Source organism: Dryobates pubescens, chromosome 22 (genome assembly GCF_014839835.1).
Source record: "Dryobates pubescens isolate bDryPub1 chromosome 22, bDryPub1.pri, whole genome shotgun sequence".
Taxonomy (NCBI): domain Eukaryota; kingdom Metazoa; phylum Chordata; class Aves; order Piciformes; family Picidae; genus Dryobates; species Dryobates pubescens.
The window spans coordinates 8,632,951-8,648,242 of NC_071633.1; the positions used below are offsets into that span (position 1 = coordinate 8,632,951).

The 15,292-nt window shown below is 39.7% G+C and overlaps 1 protein-coding gene across 1 annotated transcript in view; it reads left to right on the plus strand.

Annotated features, from left to right (window-relative positions):
- The window catches only part of SPON1 (spondin 1), a 147,085-nt gene extending 132,771 nt beyond the window's left edge, over window positions 1-14,314 (plus strand). The window contains exons 8-16 of the mRNA XM_054171858.1: window positions 4,778-4,979; window positions 5,315-5,455; window positions 5,791-5,866; window positions 6,309-6,491; window positions 6,830-7,000; window positions 7,109-7,276; window positions 8,101-8,265; window positions 9,705-9,968; window positions 10,815-14,314. Coding sequence (XP_054027833.1) covers window positions 4,778-4,979; window positions 5,315-5,455; window positions 5,791-5,866; window positions 6,309-6,491; window positions 6,830-7,000; window positions 7,109-7,276; window positions 8,101-8,265; window positions 9,705-9,968; window positions 10,815-10,978 — 1,534 coding nt within the window. The 3' untranslated portion in view covers window positions 10,979-14,314. The remainder of the gene's footprint in view (window positions 1-4,777; window positions 4,980-5,314; window positions 5,456-5,790; window positions 5,867-6,308; window positions 6,492-6,829; window positions 7,001-7,108; window positions 7,277-8,100; window positions 8,266-9,704; window positions 9,969-10,814) is intronic.
- The last annotated feature ends 978 nt before the right edge of the window (window positions 14,315-15,292 follow it).

Consider the following 15,292-nt stretch of genomic DNA (forward strand, 5'->3'; position numbering starts at 1 on the left):
GGATGTCACTTTGGCTGACTAGAGGTGTGATAGGCAATTCATTTACTATTTCCCTAAAATATTCACTTTTCATGGTCTCTGTAATCAGCTAAAGTCTGTTTAAAAACCAGTGTTCTCACATCAGCAGCACCACCTAGAACCAACTCTAAACCAGTACTAATGTGGTCTGCAGTGTTCTCAGCTACCTACCACCTCCAGTGGTCATCAGATTCAGACTGATTTCTGTTTACACTTTCGTCCTCCTATCTGAAAAGACAACTGCTTTATCCTTAGCACAAGCTCCTGGTACACTCGAGTGAATCTGGTATCCAGGCTCTCATAATAGGTTTAGGAAAGCTGTATCTTAATGCAGCTCTGCGAAGAAACCTGGAGAGGTAGAAGCTATTTCAAACTACCATACTCTCCATGTAGTTATTAAATGCATGGACCAAATCATATTTTTATTCCCCAGCATAAAATACATAAGACCACCTGAATTAAAGTTTTATTTCAAACAGCTATCATCACAACAGGAGTTTTACACTCTCCTGTTCTCTCTAATATGCCCACTTAATCACAACATTGGTTTTTTACCCACAACCCAAGTTAGAACTTGGCTGTGAAGCACTGCACAAATTCAGTATTTCTGAAGATGTTTCAGGTTGTTGACTTTTCCACCACTGTTGCAAAACAAGCATCTAATACTTTGTTCTAATTTATGTGAAAAAATTATTTGTATCTGTGCTGCCAGGGCTAGAATCACTTCTAGTTTAACAGCTAGCAAGAGATTCTCTGCTCTGCACTGCACTTTACCGTGGAAATACCAATGCTCTTCATGCTCAAGTCTCTCCTTACATAATAGGATTTTGTATTGCTGGAAAATTCTTTATGCATGGGTGAGGCAAATGGCTTTCTCATATGAATATAGTACATGTAGCATCCAGTAGTAAGATTCCAATCGTACAAGCTCAATAAATTATCTTACTCGTTGAGCTAGTTGACAGAAAGTATACACTTGGGCTGCCTTTTTCTGTTTCTTTTACTTGTATACTAACTAAATATCAAGCCAAAAGTAAACTCAAAGTTTTATTCTGCATAATATTCATTTCAGTATTTCTATCCAGTAAGTCTCTACAATCACCTTCCTTACATGTTACAGGGATATCAGCAGAAAGCAACAGTATTGATCCAACACCCAAAAAATGCATCTTGCAGCAAGTTGAGGTATCTGTTGGTTTGTCACAGGCTTTCTTAACCCCCCACCCCCAGCAGTGACAGCAACTGGAATGTCATTTAGTGAAAAAAACTTGTAAAGCAAAATCATATTTGTGCTCTTTTAACCCCCAGCAACCCCCCCAAACAAACAAACCCTGAAACCCACCTCCCTTCTTCCCTTAGAAAAAGTAAGAGATCAAAAAAGAGCATTTTCTTATGCAGTTCAGTATATGGCATCCCTATAGCTGGAGATACAAATTGTGCTATCTAAATGAAAACAGAATAAAAAGAAAGAAAGAAAATGGAAAACATTAGGATGCAGGACACTATCTAGTACTTTGCTTCACTCTGTACTATGTGACAGGAATTGTCAGCAGGCTGATTAGGCTTACAGTGGAAAAGTACTGCCTGTTTCAGCCACAAATGCATGGAGGATTCCCAGCCCTGTAGGGCTCTCGGGATTGTCACCTGGAACTCAGTTCATGTTTAGGATTTGCTTTGCAACTTGTATTTGCCACTGGTTTTATGCATGTGCATGTGTAAAGGAAGGAAAAGGGACACACTTGTCTCTTCCAACAGTAACACCACTTACAAACTGTAGGCTTTTCCTGCAGGCATTACCAAACATGCTCAATCTGTCACAGAGCACTTCCTTAAAATCCAGAAGCCTTAAAATGGCAATGTTTACCTGTGTTGGAAGCAGCGGTCAAGAAGATGATCTACCTTCCTATTTTGTCAGGTGTTGACAACACAGAAATTAGAAAGGCCAGGTTTAGGGTGCACTTGAGTGCATTTTTACAGTAGTTTCCTTCAGGAAGATCCACAGGCCAGTCTTAGGAGACCTGACCCAGATGTGTTGTTGAGGTATGTGTGGAAGGATTTAGACTCCTGTCAGCTTCATAAAGCCATCACTCTTGTAGGTACTGGAAAGATTTGAAATTTGCCATAGAATTGAAAGAACCAAACAAAGATCTCTAAGGCCTATCAGTGCCTATCCCTATGCCTAGATAATAATTATTGACTGTGCCTTAGGTCAGCTCATTTCTTGTCCTCAGTTAACAGGAACTGAGGGAAGACTCTGAATGTTGAATGATGGGTAAACATGCAGCTGTGGTTTAAATTTGTATTCATACTGCTTGTAAGTATTCACACAGAAAATAATAAGTAGCAAATACAAAAATACATTTAATGATAATACGTATTTTAAGTGCAGACAAGTGTGTGTGTCTGTGTGTGTGTGTATCACGTATGCCTCTGCACAAAAGTAGAGGAAGGAAGAAGAGAAAACTTGGTCCCAGTTTGTCCTCTACTAATCATTTCTATGTTAAACACTTAGAGGATAAAATACAGTAAAATAGCCATAAAACTAGCTGGCTGTCTTAAGGAAGGAGCAGAAGCTGGGTAATTTTTTTACTCTGAACTTGGAAGTCTGGGAGGCTTGGGTTTACTGCTGTAATTTAACATAAGTGAAGGCTTGTAGGCAAAGAGTATCTGCTACTGAAGCGTTCCTTTACACAGCTTCAGTACTGATGTAGTTTAGTTATAATTTAAACACAATTACATTTGATTTCTATTAATAATATGACTAACATAAGTTTACTTTTCCCAACAAAGCATTCAAAGCATGTGCATATCATGAGAATAACCAGGGACAAAAGTTTTCCATTACTATGTGTCTAAAGAAATCAAGTAATTTCCAGCCCTCTGGTGTGCCTGGGTCTGCCTCTTCTGTGTTTGCTGAAAGAATGTTTGGGAGGAGCAGTGCAGTGTGGTGTCACCTGCACACCAGCTACCTGGGGATTCACCCAGGTGCAGTTCAGTAGTGGCTCCTCACTGATCCATGTCCCTAATCTGCAGTTTCCACATTAGACATAGTCGAAGGATCAGGTACCCAAATGCATTTGGCTTTGTTGTTTTTTGCTGTCTACTATTTAGACTTCTGCTGTGTACTATAGGGAATTCTCTTATATTGCAGTAAATCCTTTAGTTAATTGGAGTCAGTTAGCAGATTTTTGAAGACTAATCACTGCTATGTACTTGACAAATACCTCAGGATACTGTATTCACAGAGCGAAGCTGATACTGGCATTTGTTATTTTATTACTTGACATTAGACAAATGGTGCCATTGAAATCACAGTTCTGTCATTTGCATCTCTTTCTGGGAAAGGCAGGATTAGTGTCATCAAACACTTAGAAACTCTTCTACTCAGGGTCTTTAATTTAATATAAGATGATTTGCACAGTAAGAAACAGCTTCTAAAGTCTCTGAAACAGACGCGGCCAGAACATTTTCCCCATTAGGAAATGCCTACTTATGCAAGTTGTTTCTTGAAGAGGAACTAGACACACTAACTTACAGAAATCTTACACTTGAAACTGTGTGATAACTTCTGAAAATAATTCTTTGAACTGTTCACTTTTTTTCTAATATGCTGAGTGCTATGAGCCAGAAAAAAATACACAAATGAAAGGCCACGTTTTTACAGGGATGCTAGAATTTATAGCAAGAGAAAACTTCTTATGACTGGAGAAGAATAGCGTATGCACATTATATATACACAACTACCTAACTCAAAAGGAGAAAAATAATAACACTAAAAAACAAACAAAACCAACCAAACACCAACCTTTCACTAAAATTAAGCATGGTCTTTAGCTGCTCCTAAATCAGTGAGTTTTAGCATAAGTGTGAAAAGAATACCCAGTCTGACAGTGTACTGCCCCACATCCTATGACTGGAGAAAACTTGGGTTGATAGAGCAAAATTGCCAAATTCATGTTTTAAATAACTAACTCCACATTTTTTGTTGCTCTAAGACAGACACCATGAAGAGATCCTGATTTTCATCAGAGAACAGAAACCCCCAGTTCTGGCCTAATTTTATTTTCCATTTGCACAGGAACATGCTAGTTGCTTGTCAGCATCGCAGAGTGCTGCATGATTCAGCACAATTTCTTCCTAAGGCAACAGCTGACAAAGGCTGGATGAATAGAGGCATTCTCACATACACTGGCAGAAGCCTGCACAAGTCTTGGCTGAACTCTCTAGGGCTGGCGACGGCCATTAATCTCTCACTCACACAACCACTAAAACTCTATTAATGAGTGGCTTTTTTTCACACACATACACACAGTAGCACTTCCAAACTTTTTTGGCATTGTAATTTGTAGTATCTTTTAGGGGGTAAAAAAAGTATCCCAGCAATCTGAACCGCAGGGTATTTCTCTGCTATTTTACTTCAAAATTTTTAAGTGTCATGGTAAATAATAATAATAATAATTATTGTTGTTGCTAAACAACTAAGACATGAGCATGCTGCTGCAGCTCTTCATTGCTACATCTCTGTCACCCAGTAAGCTGTAAATCTCCCTGAACAATGTCAAAGCCATTTCTCAGATGGTAGATGGAGGCCAAGACTAGAGAGTGACAAGCAGCAGTCCTCTCCCTGTCCTACTTCTCCATCGCTATGTACCAGACAGAGTGTCATGCCAGTATTCAGTATTTCCCAGTTTGAAGCACCAGCCCTCTAGCAGCAAACTTGCTTTCAGCTGTTAACAAGCCTCCTTTGGCCAATTTGCAGGAGAGCTGCTCCCTCTGCTGAGTTTTCTGTTGATCGGCACCGGCACCTGATGTCCTTTCTCACCATGCTGGGCCCCAGCCCAGACTGGAATGTGGGGCTGTCTGCTGAAGACCTCTGTACCAAGGACTGTGGCTGGGTTCAGAGAGTTGTTCAGGATTTAATCCCCTGGGATGCTGGCACAGACAGTGGTGTTAGTTATGAGGTATGTGGACTATTTGTAATATATTAAAACCATAAAGTTTCCCTTAGAGCAGGGAAGTATTAAAGCTATTTTATCCATGGCAATGCCATATTTCTCTTCTATTACTCTAGTAACAGTTTGCTCATAATGAATTAAGTGTCATTTAGCTGGATGCTACCTACAGTTCCTGTCGGTCGCTGTGCTGAATTCCCTCAACATTATTGTTAATGGGATAAGGTTATACTCGCCTGGGGTATTATTCTCACAGCATGGAAGGTTTAGATGGGACCTCTGGAGATTATCTAGTCCAACCCCCAATAATCTGCTTTATGATTTTCCTTTCTTTTTGTCTGCAGTCTCCTAACAAACCTACAGTGCCTCAAGAGAAGATCAGACCACTTACAAGCTTAGATCATCCTCAAAGTCCATTTTATGATCCAGAAGGAGGATCTATCAAGCTGGTAGCCAGAGTTGTCATTGAGAGAATTGCACGCAAGGTACAATATATGTGTAAAACTCTTAAGCATGCAAAAAAACCCTTCATAAACCAAAAACCCCAGTCCTTCCTCTTTTTCTCTCCTGTAATCACCCACATCCCCCCCAAATCTACCCTCCTTAAACTACCCACAACAAAGATAATGATAGTAATGAACAAAAACCTGTCTTAAGGTATTGTTTCTTCTGGTAATCTGCTTAAGTGTGGATTTGAAGGTATTTTTAAGAATTAGAAGAGAAAAAAGCGCTGCAGATGCAATAGTGCCTCACAATATACTTTTTTAGCCCTTCTCACTGTGTATGAGTTTACCCAACCTCTACAATAATTTCTTTGCAGGGGGAGCAATGCAATATTGTACCTGATAACATAGATGATATTGTGGCAGATCTAGCACCAGAGGAAAAAGAAGAAGGTACATTTTAAATTACTTTATGCTGTACTGAGTTGTATTTTGTTCCATTCTCCACTGTCACTTCTAGATAAACTAACTTAGGAGCAGAAGTCCTATTCAGTGCCAAAAAAAGATACAGGTTTTCATCTTTTTAAGTATCTCCTATAAGCCCTTCCTTATACAGCAAAGAAACTGCATGTACATCTGGAAAGTGACAATAACAATAAAAGTGATAGCAGAGAGAAGCCTCTTGGGGCTGAAATATTTTTAATTGTAAACAGTGAAAGTTACCCTCTTTGTGTTGTGGTTGTTGGGGTTTTTTTCTTCGTTTGGGCTAAACTGGAGAAGGTAGAATACAGGAGGAAAGGATGTGTTCTATTGGCACCTAAAATAGTCACCAGTCAAGTGAAGAGAAACAGTGGAGGACTATTTTTAACATTCACTGTCTTTTCTTACTTTTTAGATGACACCCCTGAAACCTGCATATATTCAAACTGGTCCCCATGGTCAGCCTGCAGCTCTTCTACCTGTGAAAAGGGCAAAAGGATGAGGCAGAGAATGCTTAAAGCTCAGCTGGACCTCAGTGTGCCCTGTCCAGATACTCAAGATTTTCAGCCATGCATGGGTCCAGGCTGCAGTGATGAAGGTAACCAAGGGGAAAGGGCAGAGGAAGAGAACACCTTGTAGAGCTTACTCTTCCTTTAAAGTTCTTAAAGCTATTGGTTGCTGTAGTATGACGTGAGTCATGGCAAACAGAAGAATAATTACTGAATAATACAAAATTGAAGATGTCTCTGGTCAGTTCCTCAGCTCTGAGTTGGTGCATGAAATACACGGAAGTATAAAGGAAAGAAGTGAAGCAAGTGATAGAAGAGAGGACAGAACGCAAGAGGCAGCATAAAAGTGATACTGCACGCACATAGGCTGCTGCAGATTTATCAGGAACTCTGATATTAGCAATTGAAACGGTTCTCTGTATTTTAGATGGTTCCACTTGCATGATGTCTGACTGGATTACATGGTCCCCCTGTAGTGTTTCCTGTGGAATGGGAACGCGATCTAGAGAGAGATATGTAAAACAATTCCCTGAAGATGGATCTATGTGCAAAGTGCCTACTGAGGAGACTGAGAAGTGTATTGTAAATGAGGAGTGTTGTAAGTATTTTATTGAGCTCTGTAAACTCCAGCTAACAGCAGGAGCACTACCAAAACAATTTTTTTATGAGCTCTACTAGTGAAAAAATGTGTCTCCATTTTGAATAGCCCCTAGCAGCTGCCTTGTCACTGAATGGGGAGAGTGGGATGAATGCAGCGCTAGCTGTGGTACAGGGATGAAGAGACGACACAGAATGATCAAGATGACTCCCGCTGATGGATCCATGTGCAAGGCAGAAACCACAGAGGCAGAGAAATGCATGATGCCTGAATGCCGTAAGTGTCCTTGAGTTTATCTCCTCTGCTATATCATTTCTGACAGGTTGATCCATCCCACAGAGAACATGGCTGAACCAGAACCAATATTGTTTTTCCTTGTTCTCCTTACAATTAGATCCTATGGGAACATGCATTAAGTACCACATTCACCACAAGGATGAGAGTACCAGTAAAAAATATTCAGGGTATGACCCATAGAGTGATGTGTATATTGGCAAGCCATACTTAAGCAGCTGTAATGGAATATGAGGTGTATTTAATCATGAGGCTAGAATAAAGCAGTGCTTTCTCCTTTTAGTCCATGAACAGTTCAGAAATTGAGGTGTTCCTTTTTTGGAGTCAGCCAGTCTCACCCTTACTGTGACTATTAATACTGGGTTTAATTTCTTAAGAAATGTTAAGATTTTCATCAAAACCAGAAAAAACATAGGCTGAAAAATATTTTTGGTAGATAAAATGTGGAAATATCACATTTCAGACTAAATCAGTTTGATTTCCAGTTCAGTGCAGTTCATTTTTTTTAACAGGAGTTATAACTGAAATATATGTTCCTAAACTATTTATTCTCTAGAATTGTTGGGACTCTGCAGACATGAATAGGCTGTAGAAAAAGAGAGCAAAGGTATTAAACCCAAGCAGACTTATCAATATAGTGTTTTTAGAGCTTCTTCAGCAACTTCATTCTCCTTGTAATTAATTTCATCCAAAGAGGCAACAAAGTATAACTGGTTGATGACAGCTAAAAGATGTGATTACCTGTATCATTTTCAAAATGCAATGTATGCATAACTAAATTGATTAGCTTTTCGTTTTCATACCAGATACCATCCCCTGCCTACTCTCTCCTTGGTCTGAATGGAGTGACTGCAGTGTAACATGTGGGAAGGGAATGCGAACCCGGCAGCGGATGCTGAAATCTGCTGCTGAGCTTGGGGACTGCAATGAGGAACTGGAACAAGCGGAAAAGTGCATGCTGCCCGAATGCCGTGAGTGCAGGGAGCTCTCTGGGAAGGAGTCTGTGTGTGTGGGTGACAGCTATAGGGCAAAACTCTACCACTGGTGTTATTAGCATTGCTTCTTAGTAGGCTTACAACAGTTCTTTTTTCTAAGAGAGGTTGTTGTATGGCCAGTTACTTCCTACTTGCCTTTGCTTATCAAACACTATAGGCAAAGGATCCACTACTCTGTTGCTCTGATTCTTCCTTTCGATCCATGTATTACTCCTAAGTGTACCCACAGAAGAATCAGTTAATATGGGAGTGTTATCAGCTGTGGATATTGTTCTTAATTTTTAAAAACTTGTTGTTATGGGACACTTTTGGCTGTTTACAGCTTGCCTTAACTGTGCACTGGTGACAGATACTACTTTGGGGTGTATAGTTTATCCACATTTAACACAATACCATAACTTTAGGCCATAGTTTGTGCACTTGTTCACGGTAAATAAGTCAGAATTAGGAACTCTGTTTTTAACTCAAATACAGAATGCGTGCATGTGAGGAAGGAAGGGTTAAACTCACTTGTGTGATCTTTGTAGCTCACAGAAAGAGCACAGAAGCAGCTCCACCTTAGATACATCTCTGAACTTAGCCTTTTTACTCAGCTACATTCCTTTGCATCCTGCAATGTTACAAGCCAGTGGACGGTGTGGAGACAGCTGAATTCATTCTTTTACCTGACTCCACTAAAATCCCCCACGTCTTGGGTGGTGGAAATTTCTAGTTGCTGTGCAGCCTTTTTGAAGTATGATAACCTAAGGCACTGCTGGATGAGTAAGATACAGTTGCTTTCAGTGTCCTGTTGCCAGATGGCTTATGAGGCTTTATAACTAACTACATTATTTTTCACTGTAAGTATTGGCTAGAAAAAGCTATTGCAGTATAATTTGCTAATTTCAGCTTTTCTTAAATAATGTGAAATATCATTTTGATTATTATTCACTGGGGCTGTGAGTTTTAAGCAGTGCTGAAAAGATGAAAACTTTTAAGACATTGTGGTATTAGTGAATCTTGCTTTTTACATAACACTCCCAGTAGAACAAGACACAGTTCTCAAAGGTGTCCAATTCTTTGTAAATATAACTCGTTTTTTAACAGCTTTTCATTATACAACAGACATATGGGTTTACAGAATGGAAAAATCAAAGGCAGCACAGGAGAATTATTTATGTTTTTTGTAATTTTAGTGATCTGCCAGCACCACTCTTGAAAAAAAAAAACCTGAGAAAAGTATCAAATAATAGTTCTGCTAGAAATGGACTCAGAAAATTTTGAAGCACAGCCTCACAAAATTTGCTGAGAAGACTGGAGGCTTAAGGTGCATTCAAGTATTTAGGATGTAAAAAGTCACCTGGCAGATGTGTGTTTCTTTGTGACCTTACATTTTTATCTCACAGCTCTCGTGCAATATTCCTTGTTCTTTGCAGCTATCGACTGTGAACTAACAGAGTGGTCCCAGTGGTCCGAGTGTAATACCTCATGTGGAAAGGGCCATATGATCAGGACAAGAATGATAAAAATAGAACCACAGTTTGGAGGAACAGCATGCCCAGAAACCGTCCAACGTACCAAATGTCGAGTAAGGAAATGCCTGCGAGGCCCAGGTATGGAAAAAAGGCGCTGGAAAGAGGCCCGGGAGAAGAGGAGAAGTGAACAAGCGAAAAAAACTATAGAGAGCGAGCAATACCCAGGTGAGTGGAAGATCACATTTTAGCATGCTCATGTCTGTTTGCTTGTTCTGCATAGCAGGAGTTTGTGAGCAGCTCCTCTTCACGCTGCGAGAACATTTGCAGCGTATCAGTTTAGGGAAAGTTTCTGCAATACAGCAGAGCTCAGGTGCTCCTAGTATTTGTCTGGCCCCAAAACCTGGGACCTAAGATTAGGGCAGAGTGGAGAAAGGCTCACTTCTCTCCATGTCCCAGCACTGAGGTTATTTCAGCTCCTTCAGTACACAATGTGAGGTGTGAAAAATCTAGAATTTTAGACCTGGCAAAGGAGAGATTCCAGTTTCTGCAGAACTAGGGGGTAATCTTTGCACCCAGTTACATTTGAACTTGGAAAGTGTTTGTTCCTGGATGCAATGCTGAATGTCAAACCTGAATGGATTTCTACCTCAGTAGTCTGATTCATACTCTAACTGTTCTGGGATCCATTTGGGCTGCTTTTTTCAATGAAGGACAGTATGATCAGGCACTGATGCCTCAAATCAATAAAATGTAGTATCTTCTGATACATTATCCAAGTATTAAATACTGCTCATTAGTGATTCATACTTGTGTGACATTTAACAGTCTTTTATTGTTATCTGTCTTTCGGAATGTAAATTTCTTTGTGGAGACATTTGATGTGTTTGACAAAAGCATCTTGGTTATATTTAACTGGGGTTTGTTAATGCCTACTCTAATGGACTAGCCAATAAGCTATCTGAGATTCACAAGATCTAAGTGTGCACACATGCACAGTGGTGCACATATTGAGACACAAAAGTTAGACCAAAATAGTAAACACTTAATCAAGTAAGTTACTTCTTTTTTCAGTTTGTAGGCTGAAACCATGGACTGCTTGGACAGAATGTTCTACACTCTGCGGAGGTGGAATTCAGGAACGCTACATGATGGTAAAGAAGAGGTCCAAAAGTACACAATTTACTAGTTGCAAAGACAAAAAGGAGCTGAGAGCATGTAATGTTCATCCTTGTTAACAAAACACAAGGCTTCCAAGTGATGCACCCTGAGCTAAATGGAAAGTCAACCTTGGTTTGGTTTTTGAAACAAACAAACAAAATACAAAGTGTATATTAGTTTTCATTTTTGCAGTGTGATTTGCTTTTTAGTCTTGCTGGTGCAAGAAATATATTTTATAAATATTTCCTCACAGATTTATGCTGAGAGTAGATCTTTGGTACTCCAGCCAGCCCTTAATGCATAAAAATAGTAAGTCATTATGAGTCATTTAACTAAAATACAGACATATCTGTGGACATGGAATAGCCATATAGAAATACTACTTGTAAAGACATGGGATGCATGCATATTAACATAATGAAGTTAAAGTGACATGTTTCGTATGTGGGAAGATTTCTCTCAGTTTGATTTTGAAAATCCAAAGCAGTGCCTATGTGATTACACAACTATGCCAAGGAGTAATTTCAGTAATGCTGGTTCAATAAATACTAAAGGTGCATGTTTATCTTTTTACACTATTGGGTTAAGCTGATAGTTATAATAATTATCCTATATACTTTTCTCCACACGGATACTATGGACCATGCAAAACAGTCTGTTTCTTTAAAACTTAAAAAGTAAATGATTCCAGCAGACCAGTAGTGATGTCTGCTCACTGTATAGTCACAGCCAAAACAGGACACGGAGAAAACATGTGAACATCATCATACATATTTCAATGCCATATTCTTATATTGAGTCTATCCACTGCCTCTTCTAATGAATATGTAACTAATATAGATTGGTCCAGAGTCACAGAAGGACTTCCACATGAGACACACTAAAATACTAGATTCAGTTTTGTGAGGACATTAAACATGGTGTCATTTGTTTTTTCACTCAGCATATAGGAGGATCTAAAAATAACTGAATTTGTGAGAATTACAGATCTGTAGCTATACGAGCCGGGATAGATCTCTTCCCAGACCACCTGAGTGATCAGCAAACTGCCCAAGATTAGGAAATAGCTCCTCACCCTTTTACACCATTTCCTGCAGGGTTGAGCTCTCATCCCTACCCATAATCAGGTATAGGACCAGCAGGACCTTGGGCTTCATTGTCTGTTGGAATATAATACTGTCCTGTAAGTTTAACGCCATACCATTAAAGATGTGAGGTGAAGGTGCTGGGTTATCTTTTTGTCCACGAAAGGCAGCGTACACCTATGTCTCTACATAAGTAATAACAATGCACTGAAAATAAGACTGTTGATGCTGACTCTTAAAACAAGCTTGAAAGAAATGAATGGAGCAAAATTTATTTTACAGTCTTTTAAGCCAGCCTTAAGTAATCTACTCATTTCTATCTCACCGTCCTGAGAACCTGACACCCAGGTTTTAAGTGTCCATGTTTGATGTGAGCCACAACCCACTGAGGCTGTTTAACTTCACCATCACTGCCCTTGGAGCCCTTTCATTACCTCCCTGTACCTGAATGGGCTAGGAGGGCTGGCTCATTGTATCATAGGGTTTGTCATTGTCATTTCTCCACTGAACACTGCAAGGGCTGCTCAGAACTTCCACAGCTGTGACATCCCACCTCCTCAAGGTATGGTACTGATTTTTTTTTTTTAGATTGGAGTGAAGGGAGGGCCAGAGAAATAATGGAATCAACATAGTGTTAAGCCTCTCCCACCGCTGCTAAGTGAAATGGGTGCAAGCCCATAGCGAACCAAACCAGCGAAAAAAAGTAGTACAAGGTTTAATGCTAAAACCAAACATTCTACATTTTGCACAGCTTGGCTCATTCATTAATACTAATTCTGATAGTTTACCTCCTTGTGGCTGTTAAAAATTTATGCAGTTTTTGTCTCTATAGCACTGTCATTACAGTAGCAAGTAATGTATTTATGACCTTACCCTGCACATTACCCTTATGACCAAACAAGCCACCCCAACAACAAAAACAGTGGAATGATGCAGATACTGGAGGAGTGACCAGCTGAGCGTGTTTCGGGTGAAGTAACAAACAGATGGCTGCAGAGAAGGGCTACAGGGATGAATGCCAGGCGCACAGCCAGGGCAGAGCTGCATACGCAGTCAAGACTCACACACCACCTACCTTGGTGAGCTGCTTTTTCTGAGCCTGACAGAGGATATCCTAGCTGAGGCCAATCATTTGGAAAACTAATGTCTGACTAAGAAATGTGTGATAGAGTGGTTTTGTAGGCTTGGATCTGTGAGAGCTTGGGGTAGAGGGAGCAGAACAAGAAAGTTCCTCCTGAATGGGGAAAAAAAAGCTCTAAGTTTATGGGCTACATTTTATCTCAACACTTACCTCTTGTTTGAGCTTGCAAACCCATGCCTATTCCTGCAAATAAACAATTAAGACCAATGCTGTCTTTTCATGTTTTTTTTTCCGGTTCATCAAGCTATTTCCTCTTTCAATTACACCCTTTGCCAAAGCCTACATAATCCAAATACACCTTTAGGTATGTAGGAAATACACACCGTCTTTCTGAAGATGGTGACAAAGTTGTCCATTAAACCAATCTGTCATTTGCTAATGTGATTCTCCATATACCTTTTTTTCTCTCAGGAGGCTGTTTCAGTGTGACTTCCAGTCATTTCTCCTCGGCTCATTATAGTTATGAATGTTGGCATTTTTTTTCCCCCACCTTGTTAATACATGCAATGACAACGTAGATTGCACTGAGTCAGAAATGTGTGATTGTTCCTGCTTGGGTTCAGCTTTTCACACTTTTTCTGTTGAAACATTTTACAAGTCACTTGTCTTTCTTCTAACTTGATACAAAATAAATAGTTAAGCTTGTTACATTTTGTTAAAAAAACCAACCACCGCAAACAAAAACAAAAGAAGAAAAAAAGAGGCTGATTTTCTATTCAGAAAAAAGAAGCTCTGATATACAGTATGTAGAAGTATTGCATTGTTACTGTAAACTTTCTAGTAGTGTCATAGCCACTGGCTATCAGTCAATAAAAACAGAGAAGTGTTCACACTCTCCTCTCCTGAACAAACCCGCTGACCTGAAAGCACAGATGTCACTCCAGTTTTGTAGACCTCAACTCTCAGATCCTAGCATTGCGTGTATGGGGTTTTTTCTAACATACAAACTGTAGAAGCTTTACACATAATAAAAAAGAGAAAAGTTAGGGGCTTAACAAATGTACAGTAGGACCTTGTGTGTGCAGCATATGATTTAAACAAACTTTGATGCATTTCTAGATTTCCTCCATTATTTTCATTTGCTCTGGAATTATGAAAAAAAAGCTACCATGAATATTTCTTACCAAAGTCTTGTGTAGATGTTTTGTAGCTGTCTGGCTAACACATTATTATTATTATTTTGGAATAAAGACATCTTTACTATGAATTCTACAGTTGTATGGGATTCTGTTCAACTAATATGATTAAGTACACCATAACCCCCCCTACACTTATCAATAATAAGGAGTCAAGTCACACTCATTTCCATTTTAATCCTGTTCTAGCTAACAGGATAGCTGGAGTGAGCAGGGTTTTACTAGAGTCAGTAATTTATTTCCACTGGGAAGTTATTTGCATCAAGGTTCTTGTCAATATTTAGTTTGTTGTGGTATTTGATCATTACTCAGTTACCCTGTGTTACACTCATGCAGGTTTTTGTTGCTGCTGTTACGTTTTTAACTATTTAAAAGAACACATTTTAAAGAACAGTGTTACATGAATGGAGAAAAGGGTAAAATGAGCTTTCAATAATCCAAGCTTATGGGAACCTTTAAACTGGTATCGTGTGCTACTAGCTGCTGCTGTTTAGGTCTGCTGCAAGTGCAGGTCCATCGACAGTAATTACACAGCACCTGCTGTAGGAGTGTAAGTAACATCAGAGTAACAGCAGCCAGGACAAGTCTGCTGGGCACCTTCACACTGTGTAACCAACAGACAGAGACAGACTATTCTGAAGGCAAATTTACAGTATCCAAGCAAACACCTAACTCTTTCTCCACTGCCATCATGAAACTAAGTCAGTGCATGGAGCAATTTAATGTTCTGGCATGGCAAATGGTGAGACATCTGGAGCAGCAATCAGACTCTTGTGGCCCAGAAAGCAGTAGCAGACCAGCTTTTCCTCAGAAGGGACCACAGAACACCTAAGTCAGCACAATGACCATAAGGTCTCTTTAAATGCTAGCCATCCAGGTGACTGCTTGGGACTTGCTTGACAGCATGCCTGCACACACTTAGAATGCTCTTCTTTGCATGGCCAGCATGGCAGAGAGATAGCAGGAGAGCAGGTCCTTAACTGTGATTTGCAATATCAGTAAATCAATTGACTCTCCTTCTAGAGGTAT